General features: G+C 46.2%; 1 protein-coding gene across 2 annotated transcripts in view; it reads left to right on the forward strand.

Moving 5' to 3' along the window:
• Positions 1-16,671, forward strand: part of LOC111149278 (ubiquitin specific peptidase 46) — a 55,413-nt gene that overhangs the window by 16,122 nt on the left and 22,620 nt on the right. For both annotated transcript variants that reach the window (XM_022506257.1, XM_022506258.1), the window contains exons 2-4: positions 7,013-7,093; positions 9,572-9,785; positions 11,182-11,411. In XM_022506257.1, coding sequence (XP_022361965.1) covers positions 7,013-7,093; positions 9,572-9,785; positions 11,182-11,411 — 525 coding nt within the window. The remainder of the gene's footprint in view (positions 1-7,012; positions 7,094-9,571; positions 9,786-11,181; positions 11,412-16,671) is intronic.

The raw sequence follows: 16,671 nt of genomic DNA on the forward strand, positions 1-16,671 counted from the left end.
CTTTTCTCTGTGCATCTGAGGCATCTACGATTCACCCTTCCCGGTTGTTCTTGTTGTTTATTTGCCGATTTCGTAGCCCCCTCGGCAGTCACAGAATTGCTCTCAGAAGGGCTCTGAAGAGCTAACATTACAGTCTTCTTGTTGGAACTTGTCCCAGCCCAGATTCTATTTTTAATAAAGTGTGGCACATTGTTTTTCAAAGGCCACCAAATTTTTTACTGATGGAAATAAGATCTTTGTGCTTCTATACCTCCAGACCCTGTGATTTACCACCACAGATTGGTTTTTTTGTTCAGCATCTGGCCTCGGAGCGATTACCCTCCATGCCTCCCACTCTGTCTTTTGTGCTTCTGCGCGGGGCGCGAGCAGGAACGCAGGCTCCCGGCTTTGTGGGCTGCCCTGCCGTTGACATAGTGCTGGTGACAGCCTGGGTTCTGCTTGACTCTCCCTGCCCCCTGAGCGGTCAGATGGGCTGGACACCAGCCTCTCTCCCCTCTCAGCCAGGAAACCGAGGCCAAGAGAGCGGAGTGACCAACACCAAAGGCAAATTCCTACTGGGAGGAAGAAAATGGCCAAATGCAGTCTGAATTACATGCTGTGGGCTTTAGATAGCTGGTCTGCTGGATATTAGTTTGCTAATTTTTATTAAACTTTTTGTAGGACAAAATAATACATGCTCAGAGTAAAACATGTAAATGGTTGAGAAGAGAACCTGAAAAGCCCCTTGGTGATCTCCCAGCCCCGCCCCTAGGCCCTAGGGATGACATGAATGATTTCTGCGGTATTCTGGAAGGGGCTTCCTTTGGTGCGGGGGCAGTGAGCACGGGCAGGCCTGGTCGGCTGTGTTCACGTGTGGGCCTCAGGTCGAGTGCTGGGCACAATGCAGGGCTCCACGTCTGTTGATGAAATGAGAGACATTTCCAGTATTGGCCTACGCATCGTCACTCTCTAACATGCTTTAACTTACTACTGTATCTTGGAGAGATTTTCATAGCAGTACCTGTGTGGCAACTTTACTGGTTGCACATGCAAGGGAGCGAGAGAGAGAGAGAATCTGAAGCAGATTATGAGCTCAGGGCAGAGCCCGACACAGGGCTTGATCCCACAACCTCGAGATCATGACCTGAGCTGAAACCAAGTGTTGGATGCTTAAGCGACTGAGCCACCAAGGTGCCTGTTAACTTTACTTTTTAAATAGCTGCTCGGGACTCCGTCATATGGTTCACTGTAACATTTTAACCAGTTCAGATTGTTTCCACCTTGTTTTCTGTTACAAACCTTGCCACAAGGACCCTCTGAGACATTGCCTACTAGTTGTTCCCTCATTATCCATCTTCCATTTCTATTTTTTTTTAAGATTTTATTTATTTATTTGACAGATCACAAGTAGAGAGGCAGACGGGGGCGGGGGGAAGCAGGCTCCCCACTGTGCAGAGAGCCCGATGTGGGGCTCGATCCCAGGACCCTGAGATCATGACCTGAGCCAAACGCAGACACTTAACTGACTGAGCCCCCCAGGCGCCCCTCCATTTTCCATTTCTAATGTTAGCTAGTCATGGCTGCTCAGATGAAGACCACTCTTGCCAGCCTCCCTCACAGCTATGTAGGGATGCCATACGGGTGCCCCAGGTGGGAAGCAGGGCTTATGTGGTGGAAGTTTCCTATTGCTGCTGTAAAAAAACACCACATACTTAGTAGTTTCAAATGACACATTTATTCTCTTAGAGCTCCAGAGGTCAAATGTCCGAAAATCAAGGTGTCACCAGGCTGCACACCTTCCAGAGGCTCTAAGGGAGGATGTATTCCCTTGCCTTTTCCAGTGTCTGCGGCTGCCTACATTTCACAGCTCACAGCCCTTCCTCCATCTTCACATTCCCTCTTGGAACTCTGCTTCTGTTAGCGCGTCTCCACACTGACTCTTGCCTTTTGTCTCCTTCCTCTGTGGACCTTGTGGTTACACCGGGCCCACCCAGATAATCCAGGTCCTCTCCCCATCTCGAGATCCTTAAATTAATCATGCCTGCACAATCCTGTTTGCCATGTAGGGTCACAGATTCACAGCTCCAGGGACGAGGGTGCAGACATCTTTCAGGGGCCATTCTTCTTTCCGTGACAGGCACTCCTGGAGCCTGGGGGTGGTCAGCGAGGAATTCCCTGAGAGCGTGATGGGGTGTAGCCTGGTGAAGAGGCTGGGGAAGAGCCTTCAGATGGGTTGGGGGGGTAGAATTTGAAGTGTGTGAGGCGTGTGAGGAATGGAATGAAGGCTGTCATGACAGGCCAAGTTGTGGGTGGCCAGAGCTGACCCGAGACAGCAGAGGGGAGTTGGTGGTTTTAGAGTAGATTTGTATTTACAGAGAATACTCGTGCTGCCATGTTGATGTGGGGTTAGAGGTGGGTACATGGGTGTTGGCGGCCACTTAGGATGCTGTCATAACTCCGGTGAGAGTGGCCTGGCCTTGTTGGCGATGACAGGAGATTAAAGAGAAGCAAATGGCCTGAGAGAGGGAAGGAGAGAGAACCCAAAGACAGGGTGGGTGGGTCAGGGAAGGCCCCCAGGCTAGATCTAGTCTTGGCCAGAAAGCAGGCAGCATTGTCTGTCATTTACTCTGTGAGGAAAGACCAGGAAAGGGTTGGATTTGGGGAGAAGGAGAAGGGGAGGCTCTAGTTTGGAGTAGACTGATTGGGAGCTCCTCAAGCCATTGGATCCAGTCTGAAAGAGCTCAGAAGTAAGTTTTCTGGGATGAAGATGAAGTTGGAAATGGTAGCTGCTGCTTGAGGCCCCATGAGTGGTTAATTGCCTGGACCCTAGAGAGGGGCATGGAGAAGAGGCCTCAGTGTCTGGAGAAGGCCAGCCGCTCAGAGTGCGCCCTGGAGTTGGCCATGTTTGGAGCACATCAGGGATGAAGTGGGGGCAGAGTCCAGACGAGAGATGTGGAGGTGAAGAAAGAGAGACAAGCCTTCAAGAGTATTAGGACGATCTCTAACAAATTGTATTAGTGTCCTGTTGCTGCTGTCACAAGTTACCATAACTCAGTGCCTTAATTAATCCAGATTTCTCATTTTGCGGTTCTGGAGGTCAGAGCTCTGAAGTGGGCCTCCCTGAGCGACCGTGAAGGTCGTCCGGGGTGAATCCTGCCTGGAGGCTCTAGCAGAGACTGTGTCTTCCCTTTTCCAGTTTCTAGAGGCTGCCTGGGTTCCTTGGCTCCTGGCCCCCTTCCTTCATCTTTGAGATTGGCAAAGGCCGATGGAGTCCTTCACACATGGCATCACTCTGATCTATCATCTGCTTCCGTCTCCCACTTTTAAGGTTGTTTGTGATCACTTTGGACCCACCAAGAGAATCCGGGACAGTCCCGCTATCTTAAGGTCAGCCGACTGGCAAATTAATCCCATCTACAACCTGAATTTCCCTTTGCCATTAAGGAAATATAATCACGAGTTCTGGAAATTAGGACATGGACTCGTGAAAGGACCATTACTCTGCCTGTATACGTACATTTTTTTTTTTTTAAGATTTTATTTATTTACTTGACAGAGATCACAAGTAGGCAGAGAGGCAGGCAGAAAGAGAGGGGGGAAGCAGGCTCCCCGCTGAGCAGAGAGCCCGATGTGGGGCTCGATCCCAGGACCCTGAGATCATGACCTGAGCCGAAGACAGAGGCTTAACCCACTGAGCCACCCAGGCGCCCCCTGTATACGTACATGTTGAGGTGTAAACGGAATGGTGTAAGAAGCCCCACTACCCAGCACTCAGCTTCAACAATGAAGTTGTATCCCCACGTCTCCCCACCTCAGCACTGGATTTTTTTTGTTTTTAAGGTATTTATTTATTTATTTATTTATTTGAGAGTGTGTGCAGGCATAAGAGAGAGCACACAAGCTGGGTGGAGGGGCAGAGGGAGTGGGAAAAGAAGGCTCCCCGCTGAGCAGGGCTTCATCCCAGGACCCTGGGATCATGGCCTGAGCCAAAGGCAGACACTTAACCGGCTGAGCTGTTAAGGGGCCCCTCACCACTGGATTATGTAAAACAAATCTTAGACGTTCTGTCTGACTCGTCTGTAGTTTCAGAATAGAGAATTCTTTAAAGAAGTTGAGCTGTGATGCGACGGTGACACTGGCGGAGGTCACTGGGGGAGAGGTGTGGGAGAGTGTGCACGCATGTATTTTTAGTGGGAGAGGCACTGAGGCATGCTAAATTCTTCACGTTGACCTTCAGAGCCCGGGGCAGAAACGACATGGTGTAAACACCTGCCCCGAGCCTTTACGACAGGCATGTTCAATTCTGATGGGAAGGATCTAACTGTAGAGGAGACATCGGCTTGGACAAGAGAGAGGTCTCCTTCATTAATAGAGGGACATAGGTTGGAAGGTTTGGGAGTGAAATTAAGGGAGTTCCTCCCTGCTGGTTTAGTTTAATTCAGTTAATTTTTTTTTTTTCCTGTATTGAGTCGGAGGCCAGGGAGAGGCACAGAGGAGATCTAGGGGATGTGGAGGTTTTGATGAGCTCCGGGAAGGTTGGAAATTGTCGTCGTGGCGTGGAGAATGAGTGCCCTGAAGAGACATTGTTTGAAGTGGGACCTGTTCGGGGCCACTTGAGTGAATTCGGGTGAATCCAGCCAGCTTGGCTGTGTGACTCCCACTAGCATTGCACATCTGTGTGGGGGTATGTGTTCAGAGAAGGTGGACAGTTCGGTTCTTGCTGGGTTAGTTTTCGCTAGGTGGTGTGCCCAAAGGACAAGGTGTAGGTTGTTTGTAAGAGCTGTGGAAGTCATGATCCCTGGGTTCTAAGCTGAATAAGAAAGTAGGGGAGTGAGAGGTTCTGGGCAGTACATGGAGCTGTGGTGCTGGGATGCGTCAGGAAGCCGGCAGCCAGAGCTGAGCCTGGGTCGACGGCAGGGCAGCGAGCAGATCCGGAGGACGCCTCTGGGAGCGAGGTGCTAGAGTGGAGCGGAAGAAAAGACTGCTGGAAAACAGGACATCCAGTTACGGAGAGAGCGGACTGTGGGACTGCTCCCCCACATGGGGATGGAGACCACCCTGATGATGGCAGGAGATGGAGGAGGGTAAAGGTGGGTCTTCTGTGAGTGGGTGAGCCAGGGGAGGAGACAGGAAGGGCCTTGCAAGCACTGGGAGGCATGGGCCTCAGAAGGACAGGTGTTTTGAACAGGTTTTTTCTCTTAAACTTTGCCCTCCGTATGAATGATCACCTCCCCAACTCCCCCTCCAATGGGAAAATATTAAGATAGGTTGAAAAAAAGCAGACTCGATCCAAGAATTCCTGAATAGCAAAAAGCACGGATCAACTTGAATATACGGCTGCCTCGTAAAGGGAGATTTAATGAGCTCTGTCTCCATGTGCTGTACTTTTATATCTGACATTCCTCCTGGGCTCTAAGCCATATATTCTAATGCTGCTTCCGATATGGCTGTGGGGGTATTTAATATGCATTATTTGTATTGATTTATGATTGAGATAGAGCTTTTTTGAAAATTTTTAGTGATTTTTGTCTATGCCATAAAATCCTGCTATAATATGCTAAACATTTTTTAAAAGATTTGGCGTTGGGGCACCTGGGTGGCTCAGTGTGTTAAGCCTCTGCCTTCGGCTCAGGTAATGATCTCAGGGTCCTCGGATCCAGCCCCATGTCAGGATCTCTGCTCAGCAGGGAGCCTGCTCCCCCCTCTCTCTCTGCCTGCCTCTCGGCCTACTTGTGATCTCTGTCAAATAAATAATTAAAATCTTTTAAAAAAAATAAAAGATTCGGCATTATATATGGGGTTGCATTATTATGAAAGGTGGTGAAAACTACACACACACACACACACACACACACACACACACACACACACACAGTGAAACTGTTGAACACACAGATGACCACCAAACTCAAAGTCTCAGAAGACAGGAAAAGGAATTCAGAGTGGTGGGCCGTGTAATGGACCTAGAGGACATGGGAAAACACTTGGCCCTTAGCAGTTTGTTCGATGTGGTTGCTCTCCTAGCATTTGTTAAGATCGTGGCCTCCCAACTGTGACTCCTGGGTTCAGGTCCTAGCTCTGCCACTTATAGACTGTGGTCCTTGGGCAGATTTTTAAGTTGTAAACCTTACGTTCCTATTAAATGGGGGTTATGATAGTACTTACCTGTAGGATCGTTGCGAGAGTCAATAGCACAGTCCCTGGCACATAGTGGGACTACCCAGTAACTTCCCACCGTCTTGTTGGAGCGTTAAACTTGACTTACTAATTTGATGCATTTGGGAAGTGTTGGGTTTTAAAGGGCATTGCTCCCTTATTCACAATATTCCTTGGACATTTCATTTTCCCAGGTAAGACTCCCCTCCCCCCACAACCACTCCATTGAAAGCGTCAACTGTCCACACTCCACCCTGCCTCCATACCTCTCCTCCACCCCTCCTCCCTGAGGTCCACACCCTTAGTTCTGACTTTATTTTTCGTCTTGGCACTCACGACTTTCCAGTATATTGTCTAGCGTATTTGCTTTTTCTTTCCGGCTATCTTCATCTGCTAAAATGTGAGCTCCGTGAAAGTGGGCTTCCTTGTCTGTTTCGTTCACTGTTGGAGTGCCACTGCCTAAAACAGTGCCTGGCACATAGTGGATGCACAGTAAGTCTTCATCAGAAAGGAGAAATGGACTTCGAGAGTGGTGATATGAATCTTTAGACCACTAAGTATCATAAAAGCTGTCGAGCTTAAACATGGTTTATTCACAAGTTCTTAATGATAGTTTGCTTCTTTGCCTATCAGACCAACTTTCCTGTTAGAAGATCATCGAAGCCCCCAAGTAGAGCAGGTTTGAAGGGATGATTAGGTTGGATGAGGGGAAGAATAAGGCTGACATTATTAATTCATTTGCTGATTTACTTCTGACACGTTTTTTCCTAGCACGAACATCACCAACCACCATGAGGACCCGGGGATCAACAGAGGACTCTGCTAAGGGTCTGTTGTCCATTTTACCTACAACAGAACTTATCTTTTTCTCTTTCAGGGCACCAATGCCTCTGCTCTGGAAAAAGACATTGGTCCAGAGCAGTTTCCAATCAATGAACACTACTTTGGATTGGTCAACGTAAGTATTCAAAAATTATTATTTTTATCAAATGTTTGAGAGCATTTGAAGCAACTTAATGGTAGTTTTCCTTACTACCAATTTTTAAATAATTGTTCATGTGCCTTAGTTCCTAGGAATGGCACATGTTGAGAAGGGAGTAGTCCAGTTTTTAAAAGTGTCAGTTGTCCCAGAAAAAGGGTGTAATTATTGCCTTGTTGGGTTGGATTCTCATCCCCCCCCCTCAACTTACACGATTTCCTTTGTACATATAACTTTCGGAGCAGTTTTGTTAGACTTTATGTCCAGATCAGCTTGTATCATCTGGACGAGCTCCTTGGGCAGTCTCTGTTTCAGTGCGTGTCAGTACAGCCAGAGCGTTAAAGGTGTTACCAGCTCATCCCCAGTAACTGTTTAACCATGTAAGTTGATGGTGGTACTTAAAACAGAGGTGGGTCATGGGGGAGAACCGGGACCCGTGGATTGCAGAATTCCTTGGCCCCATTTTGTCTGTGCTCAGCAGTGGCTCCCTTGTGTGTGGCCACGCTTGGCAGGCTCTGCTTCCTTGGTAAGTTGATCCTAAGTACTAAGGCCATATTACCCGCTACCCTTGTGAGCTTTCTTCCTCACCCGATCCTTCCCCCTCTGGCACGGAGGTTTTCCACACACCAGGTGTTAACTCCTAAGTATCCGGTTTTCGGGAACAACGGCTCTCAGCGGAATCTGCCCATACCCACGTGTTGTAAGTGGTAATTTCCACTGGGGAAGCTAGAAATGTTCTCAGTGAGTGAATGCCACGTGTGGCTCATGGAAAGAACGTTGGCTTCGAAGTAATACGGACCGAGTCTAAATTGTGCCCGTGCTGTTTCCTAGCTGTGTAGTCTCGAGCAAGTCACTTGGCCTCTCTGAGCCTTCATTTCCCCAGCTGTAAAGTGGAGACCATGCGACCTTTATTTCGTGAGTTATAGTGAAGGATCGGTGAGAGCTCCTAATGAAGATCCTGATGGGAGTCTGAAACACACTGTGGACACTCCGTGAATGTTAGTTCCTTTTCTTTCCCGGGAGTGTCATCCCCTGGCTCGGCGCCAGCGTTACTGAAGTGTGTCTAGGTCAGGGCGAGGCAGTGAGTCGAAGGGCAGAGGATGCATGGGAATATAGGGCGTTGTGTGGGCGAAACACTGACTTCTAATTTTATTAGCTTTTTCTAGTCATTATGCACAGGCCTCTGCTTAGCTCTGTGAAGATAGTTACTCAAGTTGTAAGAAATTCTACCTTTGCTAGGGAATATACGAATGGGGAGAAAAGAATGAAGGCCATTTCCTAGTTTGTGGAAGCGTTGTGAGATTAAATGTATTAATAGCTTCATTTATGTTCACTTCGAATGGTAATTCATGAAAGTTCCAGCTTCTCTTTAAAAAGAGGTTTGTCTCCTGTTACATAATTGTGTCAAAGTAGATTAAAGTATGTAAAAATAGGAAATGTTCTATCTTAGCACACGTAGAAATGTCACATTAAGTATGGCGGAGCATCTGTTTCACTCTTGGGAAAGTGGCACACCAGCCAACAACCAGTCTTGAGAAGATGTTCATGTTCTATTTTAGTTTTACGCAGCGTCTTGAAATCTATGTTATTAATCTTGTGATTTCTTTAAATTTTTCCCTTTTCGTTTTCCTATGTGTGGAAAACTCTAAAGGGATAGCGATAGTCCTGGCTGTGTTCTGCCACAGAGTCGCAGTCTGTGGAAAACCAGTGAGACGATGGCGTTTTCCTTCTTTGATCATAATCTGAATGTCCATGGTTCTTGAGAGGAACAAAATATTATGGTGTGGGTCCTCGTGTGAGTACGTAGGGGAGCAGGAACCGAGTGCTGTCATGTTGGGACACTCGCCATCTTGGCAGAAACCAGATGGAGGGTGACTTAGGAGCTGGAGGGGAAGAGGCTGGTGGGATGACCTAGGGGGAACCCCTCTTTGCCTCCATTGCTCTGAAGTGAGGACTTGTGCTGTGAAGCGATGAGCAGGGGCGCTAGAATCTTGACGGAGAAAAACTAAAGCAAGTTCCCGTGGAGTTAAGGGTATTTCACCTGAGCAAATGGTTCCTAGTTCCCAGGTTTCTTTCTGATGTGGATTTTTATTTTCTGTCTTAGTGGTTTCCATGCGTTTCAATGGGACCTCTCTTAGCTACTTGCCTGGGTCGCCATATTATGTCCATTTTTCTTCCCATCCCCCCTTTTAAGCACCACAAGGTCTCCTTAGATTTTTTTTTTTTTTTTTAAACCAAAGCTCATATCATTTTAGGGACTTTTATGGGCTGGAGAGGCCCCAAGTGGATGTAAATTTCATTCCTTTCCCTGGTGCTCAGATAGTCCCCGGTGTGGCGAGTGGTTTGCTAGTCTCTTATGTGGCGAGCAGGACGCTGCCTCTGGGGGATCTGCGCTGGTTCCCGGAGGGTGGGCTTCCTCGGACCGTGAGCTGAAGTGCCCCTGTTGTCCCTTGGCAGTTTGGAAACACGTGCTACTGTAACTCCGTGCTGCAGGCCTTGTACTTCTGCCGGCCGTTCCGGGAGAATGTGCTGGCATACAAGGCCCAGCAAAAAAAGAAGGAAAACTTACTGACGTGCCTGGCAGACCTCTTCCACAGCATCGCCACGCAGAAGAAGAAGGTTGGCGTGATCCCACCAAAGAAGTTCATCTCGCGGCTGAGAAAAGAGAACGGTGAGTCCTGGGTTTAAGGGTCCGAAATACAAATTCATCGTTCTGTGGCTCCCCCAAAGGACTCTCCCCTCTGCTTTTTTTTGAAAGGGAAAAAGAGTCTGGCCAACTCAAAAATCACTTTTTTTTTTTTAAAAGAAGATGTAATTCTCCATTTCTACCCCGCTAACATAAAATAAGTCTGCATTAAAAAACATGCGTATAAATTCAGATCTATCATTCCATTTTGGAATGGTTTTTTATTTGTTCCACCTTGGGAGTTGTTTTTCTGGGTAGGACCTTTGTGAGAGAGAGATTGCCCAAGGCAGCCTTGTAAGCAGAACGCAGGTAGGAATACATAGGTTGGTACAATAATCGAATAAAATAGTACTCATATAAACTTGTCATAAGTGATTAAAGTAGAAGTATATTTTCTAATCAGAGCCTTGCTGTTTTAAAAAGAATACCTCTGACTTTTGCCCAAGACAATTGAAGGATATTAAATTGGAATCTTTATATTATTAAAATGTCCTGCTGTCACCTGATTTTTTTTTCCCCCTGGTTTTTCTATCTTCTTTTTCGGGAAAAGTGGTAGTAGAGATGAGCTTGTTCCGGAAGCTTCGCGTTGGTAATTTCTACGACTAGAAATAGTTGATACACAACTTGTGTTTATCCTCGATTCCAGCCTTCCTGCAGCAGACTTGCACAGTTAATCAGATGTTTGTTTTGTAAAGTCTCATTTAATTTGATTGCTGTCTTTTAAAGTTGTTGTAGTTATATGTACCAGAATAAAAATAATCTGAGCAGGAAGCAGAGCACTCCCGAGTCTCATCGTGAACATGATTAATAATGAAGTTTTCCAGCTGCGTTCGCCTCCTGATTGTTTGTCCTTCTAGCAGGGAGCAGCAGGAGGCTTCTGGAATCCTTTGTATTTGGTTTCAGAACTCTGTCAGATACAGGGATCCCCTATCTCCCATATGTGTTTCCTTTAAGCTGCTTCCAGTCTGGGCCAGGGTTTAAGATGATCTTTGGGAAGAGACCCCAGTTGCTCTAGATAAATTGCAGAATGAATAATGGATCGTTGGCGGTCACATCATATTAAGTATAGATATTTTATCAGGGAGCGTATGAAGTAATTTCTGGGGTTTTCTGTAGGATAAAAATTCTGGTTGCATTTTGTATATGGGATGACTTTAGGGAGCTAGGGGAAGTGTGGTTCTTGGTGGGTGGTAGAAAAAAGGATAAAAAACAAAAATTCTTCCGAAGTTTACCCATTAAAGTTGCAGAATAGAGATAGATATATGTGATACCTGTCCAGTTGACATTTCAGTATGAAAATTGAAGTTTGCGCATAAAATGAAGCGTTTTGTGTTCGCTTTTCAAGAACTGCAGATCGAACTAATGACCTTCTCTCTTCCAGATCTCTTTGATAACTACATGCAGCAGGATGCTCATGAGTTTTTAAATTATTTGCTAAACACCATTGCGGACATCCTGCAGGAGGAGAAGAAACAGGAAAAACAAAACGGAAAGTTAAAAAATGGCAACATGAATGAACCTGCAGAGAGTAATAAACCAGAACTCACCTGGGTCCATGAGATTTTTCAGGGAACGCTGACCAATGAAACTCGATGCTTGAACTGTGAAACTGTAAGCACTGGGAGGGTGTTTGTGGAGCTGGCGTGGGCCTGTTTTTCCGGGCTCTGCCGGGCATGAGTGTGCTGTGGGCTGTAGCACTGGCAGTTCTCTGTAGCAGATGCGGATGATTCTGCCGATGTCTGTGAGCCCCGGGGGCAAACTTTTGGAAGCGTGTCCCCATCCAGGGTGTCTCAGCTGGCTAAAGCAGACGGATGAGGGGAAAATCTCAAAAACTGAATTGCTGTACGTCATGGGCAAATTGGAGGGTCCATGAATTGACCTTCACCAGTGACCTTGAAAAGGGTTTGGTTACTCAGAGGTCATGTGAGACGTAGACTAAACCATCCCCCCAACTTAAAGGAATCAGCCGTGGGTTGGTGAACTTGAAGTTGGAAGTCGGGCTTGGCTTTTGATTCCGCCACAGTTCGCTGGGCGTGCGGGCGAGTCCCTCTCAGTGCTGTTGCCAGGGCCAGGGAGGGGTATGTGGGGGGGGTTCATGTGTTTGGATGAGTCTGGCACACAGTAGGCTCTTCCTGTAGTTGAATTTGAAGACACGGTCTCCAGAGCATGAATGACTCAGGACGTCACGTTTGCTTGGTGTCTTTGATTTAACCCTGTGAGTGGCCTCATCCTTCGGTGGTTAAAAGCCCACTTTAGATCCAGGCTGCTGAGTTCGTATGCCGGTTGTGCCAAGCCTTAGTTACGGGACCCTGGGCATATTTATTATTCAGCCTCTCTGTCTTCACTCTCCTCATCTGTAAATTGGGTACGATGAGAGCACCTTTGTCATCAAGTCGTTTGGGAGGATGAAATGAGTTAATAGCTGGAAAGCAGACAGAGCCTGTGTGCCAGTGCTTGGCACACAGCAGCTATGCAATGCATTGTCAGCTCTTACTATGTACTGTAACTACTAACAGCATAGCAAGTCTGAGTTCGTAAGCAATCTCTCCGTTTCTTCACATCGCTCAGAAAAATTCTGTAGGACTGTGCATCTTTCTGGAGGAGGGAGAGAGTACCTCTCGTTAGTTTTTGCAAAGAGACTAGGACCCAGAAATGATTAAGAAATGTGGATTTGAGTGGGAGGCTCTTTGTTTTCTTGGCAGTCTTTCTCCTGTCCTTTTGAACAGTTTTTGAATCAATGTTCTGATTTGTTCTTGTAGAAACAGCTAGAAAACATAGCTAAGCAAAAAGAGAAAGAAGAGGGTAAAAGTTACCAGTAATCTCCCCACCCCGAGATGATGAATTTGTAACATTTTCTAAAAATTGAGATCCCATTTGCCCAGAGAGAACCACTTGAACATTTTGAGATATATCCTGCCAAAACATTTTCTACACATACTTTTCTATCTAGAGATTCCCTCCCTTTTCCTTCTGTCCCTTTATATTTTATATTCCAGTAAAATCCAAATGAGTACAGAAGTAGAAGAGTAGAGTAAATCCCATATGGGCATTACTACGACTGTTAACACGCCGGCCCATCTCGATCATTTCTTGTTTCATGCCTCCTCCCCCACCCTTGCCAACCTGGTCATTTTTAAGCAAATCTCAGAAAACTCATCATTTCATTTATAGTTTCTTCACCACTTTGTTAGAGATCTCTAAAAGGTAAGACATCTTTTTTTTTAAACAAAAGTACTTTACCATTATCACACCTAAAAATAATTCCTTTACATCGTTATTCACTTAGTGTTCGGGTTTTTCTGATCATGCCATTTTTTTTTAAGCAGTTGGTTCATTCACATAAGGATCTAAACATCATTCACACACTGCCTCCCGCCAGTTCTGTCTCAGTCTGGAAGTTGCCGCCCACTGCTCCCCCTCCCTTCTTTTTTTCCTTGCATTTTAGTTATTGAAGAAATCATGTTTGTCCTGTAGAATTTCCCACATTCTGGAAGCATCCTGTGGCATTAACAGGTACAGTAAAATGGCAGTATGTTTCTGCCGTCCTACTCTGTCTGTATTTAACCCTCTTGTTTTATATTCTTTTTCCTTTCTTGCCACCTTTTGTATCCGTGATACTATTTATTTATTTATTTATTTGTGCATCTGCGGTATTGTTAGTTCCAGATTCTCTTAGCGTTTACTCTAGAGACTGCCATATACATCTTTGCCTTAGTTAATTTTTTTTTTTTTTTTACCACTTCCCCATCATTGCTAGACCTCGTGGACTACTTCACCTCCTTTTCCTTCTTTTGTTTTATCGTTTTGTGATGAACTCGTGTCTTTTAGCATTTAATGTGTTTTAAATCCATTGCAGTTTTTTATTCTTCTTGATACCGAATGTATTTTTAGCCCAACTTCACTCCCTTTTAAACATCAAAATCAGGTCTATATTGTAAATATTATAATTTGCAGATTTATAGTCTTTTTTTTTTTCTTTCTTCCCTCTTTTTGATAAGGGAGGATTCGTTCCTTGGCACCGTCTTCACCTCAGCTCTTGAACCTGCTCCTTCGTCAGGTTCTGCGTGTTGTGTCTCTTCTCCACCCTCCACTTCTCTCAGTCCCCACGGCTCACACCCTGGCTCAGCAGCCCCCGCCGCCCCCGCCAGCTCTTCACTGCCAGTCTCAGCTGAATTGCAGTAACTTCTTGCTGGATTTTCTGCCCTTTCTCTTGCCTCCTCTGTGTTACTGTCCTGTCCAACTAGTAACAGTCTGTCTGTCCTTTGAATATTTGGTGAACTTGAGACTTAGTTTATTGAGTATTTGGTGAACTTGTAACTCAAATGCATCATTCAGTTTGGCTTGTTTTTTGTCTTCATGTGAATGAAATAATACAATATGTATTCTTCCGTGTACTGTGTTTTGGTTTTGCTTTCCTGTCGAGTGTCCCTTGTGGGATTCAGTTGTGCTGTTGCGGGATGCAGTCATTCATTTTCATTGCTGTGTAGTAGTCCATGCGTGAATAGGAGCCAGTCCACTAGTTCATCTCACTTTTGGTGGATATTTGATTGTTTCCAGTTTGGGGCAGCCATGAGCAATGCTGCTATGAACATTCCAGTTCATATAATCCAGTATACGTAAATCTATCTCTCTATATATATTTTTCAATATATATATATTTTTTTTAGGTACTATGGTATGCTTATCAGAAAACTTCTTGTCCTGTTTTACACATGGAGCATATGATCATTATTTCTCCACATTGTTGTCTATACCTACTATTCTTAGATGGCTTCACTTTGGGTAATATGGTGGCTGTGGAGCTGAGTCTTAATTTCGTTCTGTAAGTACCCCTCCCGGCACCCCGCCTCAACCTGCTGTGTAAAAGCACGGATACCGAGGATGCAGTGAGAGCCTTGCCTTTCTGGAACTTTGATGTGGAAGGCAGACCTTCACAACAAAAGGAATAGTGAGTTTTGTCACAATGATTGTAAAATGGTGTGAAGGAGCGGTACAGAGTCCCCTGTGAGGTTATGGCATGGGAGCCAGAACACTGGGGCGGCGCGTTTCTGTGGTTGGCCAGGAAGCCTGCAGCAGACAGTGTAGCTGGGCCGTCCTTTTCGGCTGTCACGGAAATTAACGTGGTTACTAAAGCCATTCTGTGGAAAATTTGGTAGGAGTTTTCAGGAAGGCTCACACGAGAGGCTTAGTCACATCTGTAGTTTCTTTTTTTAATCTGTGAACAGGTTATTAGATCCCAACAATTGCAAACAATGCGCCCTCATATAGTTGTGTGGCAGAAACTCTCACCAGCCTGTCACTTTCCTGGAGGGTTACCCTCACATGTGACACTTGGGCCCAGAGATTCCCTTCAAAACTTCGGGGTGATGGCGGGGCACCTGGGTGGCTCAGCCAGTTAAGTGTCTGCCTTCAGCTCGGGTCATGATCTCAGGGCTTCTCCCTCTCCCTCTGCTGCTTGTTATAATGGGATTCCAGCCATTAAACACACTTGCTTTGTGGAAGTAAGAGCAAATGTATGAGTCCATCTTTATGGAGGATGGCACACTCTGAAAAACCTGTAATTTTTAATTTTTTTTAAGATTTTATTTATTTGAAAGAAAGAGAGCATGAGCGAGGGAAAGGCAGAGGGAGAAGCAGACTCCCCACTGAGCAGGGAGTCCATCGTGGGGCTCAATCCCAGGACCCTGGGATCATGACCAGAGCTGAAGGCGGATGCTTAACCAACTGAGCCACCCGGGTGCTCCTGTATTTTTTTGTCTCTTCAAGGGATTAGATGAGGCAGGAGTTTTCTCAGGAGCTACTTAGGTCATCACCTCCATTTCTTAGATCCTTTAACTGGATGGCTTCCTAGGAGTCATCCAATCCTTCCCTGCCAGTGCTTGCGTCCCTTCTGTGACATCCTAGCCAGTCGGTCACCAGCATCTGCTGTCCTCTGGCCAGAGATGGGGAACTCAATCTCCTGGCGAAGCATTCCATTTTTAGAAAGCTCTAATTGTTAGGCAGGCCCACTACTTTCGAAGAAAATACATAGCCTGCAGGCTGTTTTTGAGGACTTAATGTAAAAGAAGACCTAACATTTAAGTTTTCCTTCATGGGGTGAGAAATATGGGTCCCGCCTTGAGTAATGTCTGGCCCGAGGCAAACAGCCTTTAGATGGTGCTTCTGTGGCAGCGTGCGATCTCACAGTGGGATTCCGCTGCGTGAGGTCCTGAGCTGCTCCTTAGCCCCTGGGGGAGCAGGAGGCCTTGCCACCATAGCCAGCTCACCCGCCGGTTCCTGCAGTTGTGCAAAGCTCTTTGTGTCAGCCTTCATGCTTTCCGGAAACATGAATTTTTTTCTTCTTGGTCTCACCCTTTGTAAATGTTGCTGGTGATTGCAGTGCAAATGTCAACCGAGCGATTTATGGAGACGAACAGTTTCACTCTGCAATACACTTGCAGAGACTGTTTTAAGGGGGTGATTCAGTACACACTCACCCATGTAACCTTGATCAGGGCGCTTCAGGGTTGCAGCATGGGGACTTCCCAGCCTAGCCTCAGTGCTCCTTCGATTGTTCCTCGCATGGTTCCTAAGATTTGAGGGGCCACTTGGAGCTTAATTTTGTTGTGCTTGTTGTTAATTTCCCCCCTTTCCATGTAAGCTGAGTTTCTGCTTTGCAAACCTGTGGCTTTTAGTGCTTCCCGGAGGCTTTAAGGCACGTTTAAATCTGTCACTGGAGCCAAAGTCGGTCTAAGGAGCTGCTTTATTAAGTGCCAATTGTACGGCTCCTCCTTACTGCATTTGCAGAGGTTAAAATGGATTTAGTAGAGCTTCTGAGCCCTTTAGAGATGAGGAGTGGGGACGGGCGATGTGGCCGGGTGAGTTCACTGAG

This window comes from Enhydra lutris, unplaced genomic scaffold (genome assembly GCF_002288905.1).
Source record: "Enhydra lutris kenyoni isolate GAN:26980312 unplaced genomic scaffold, ASM228890v2 scaffoldscaffold21, whole genome shotgun sequence".
NCBI lineage: Eukaryota > Metazoa > Chordata > Mammalia > Carnivora > Mustelidae > Enhydra > Enhydra lutris.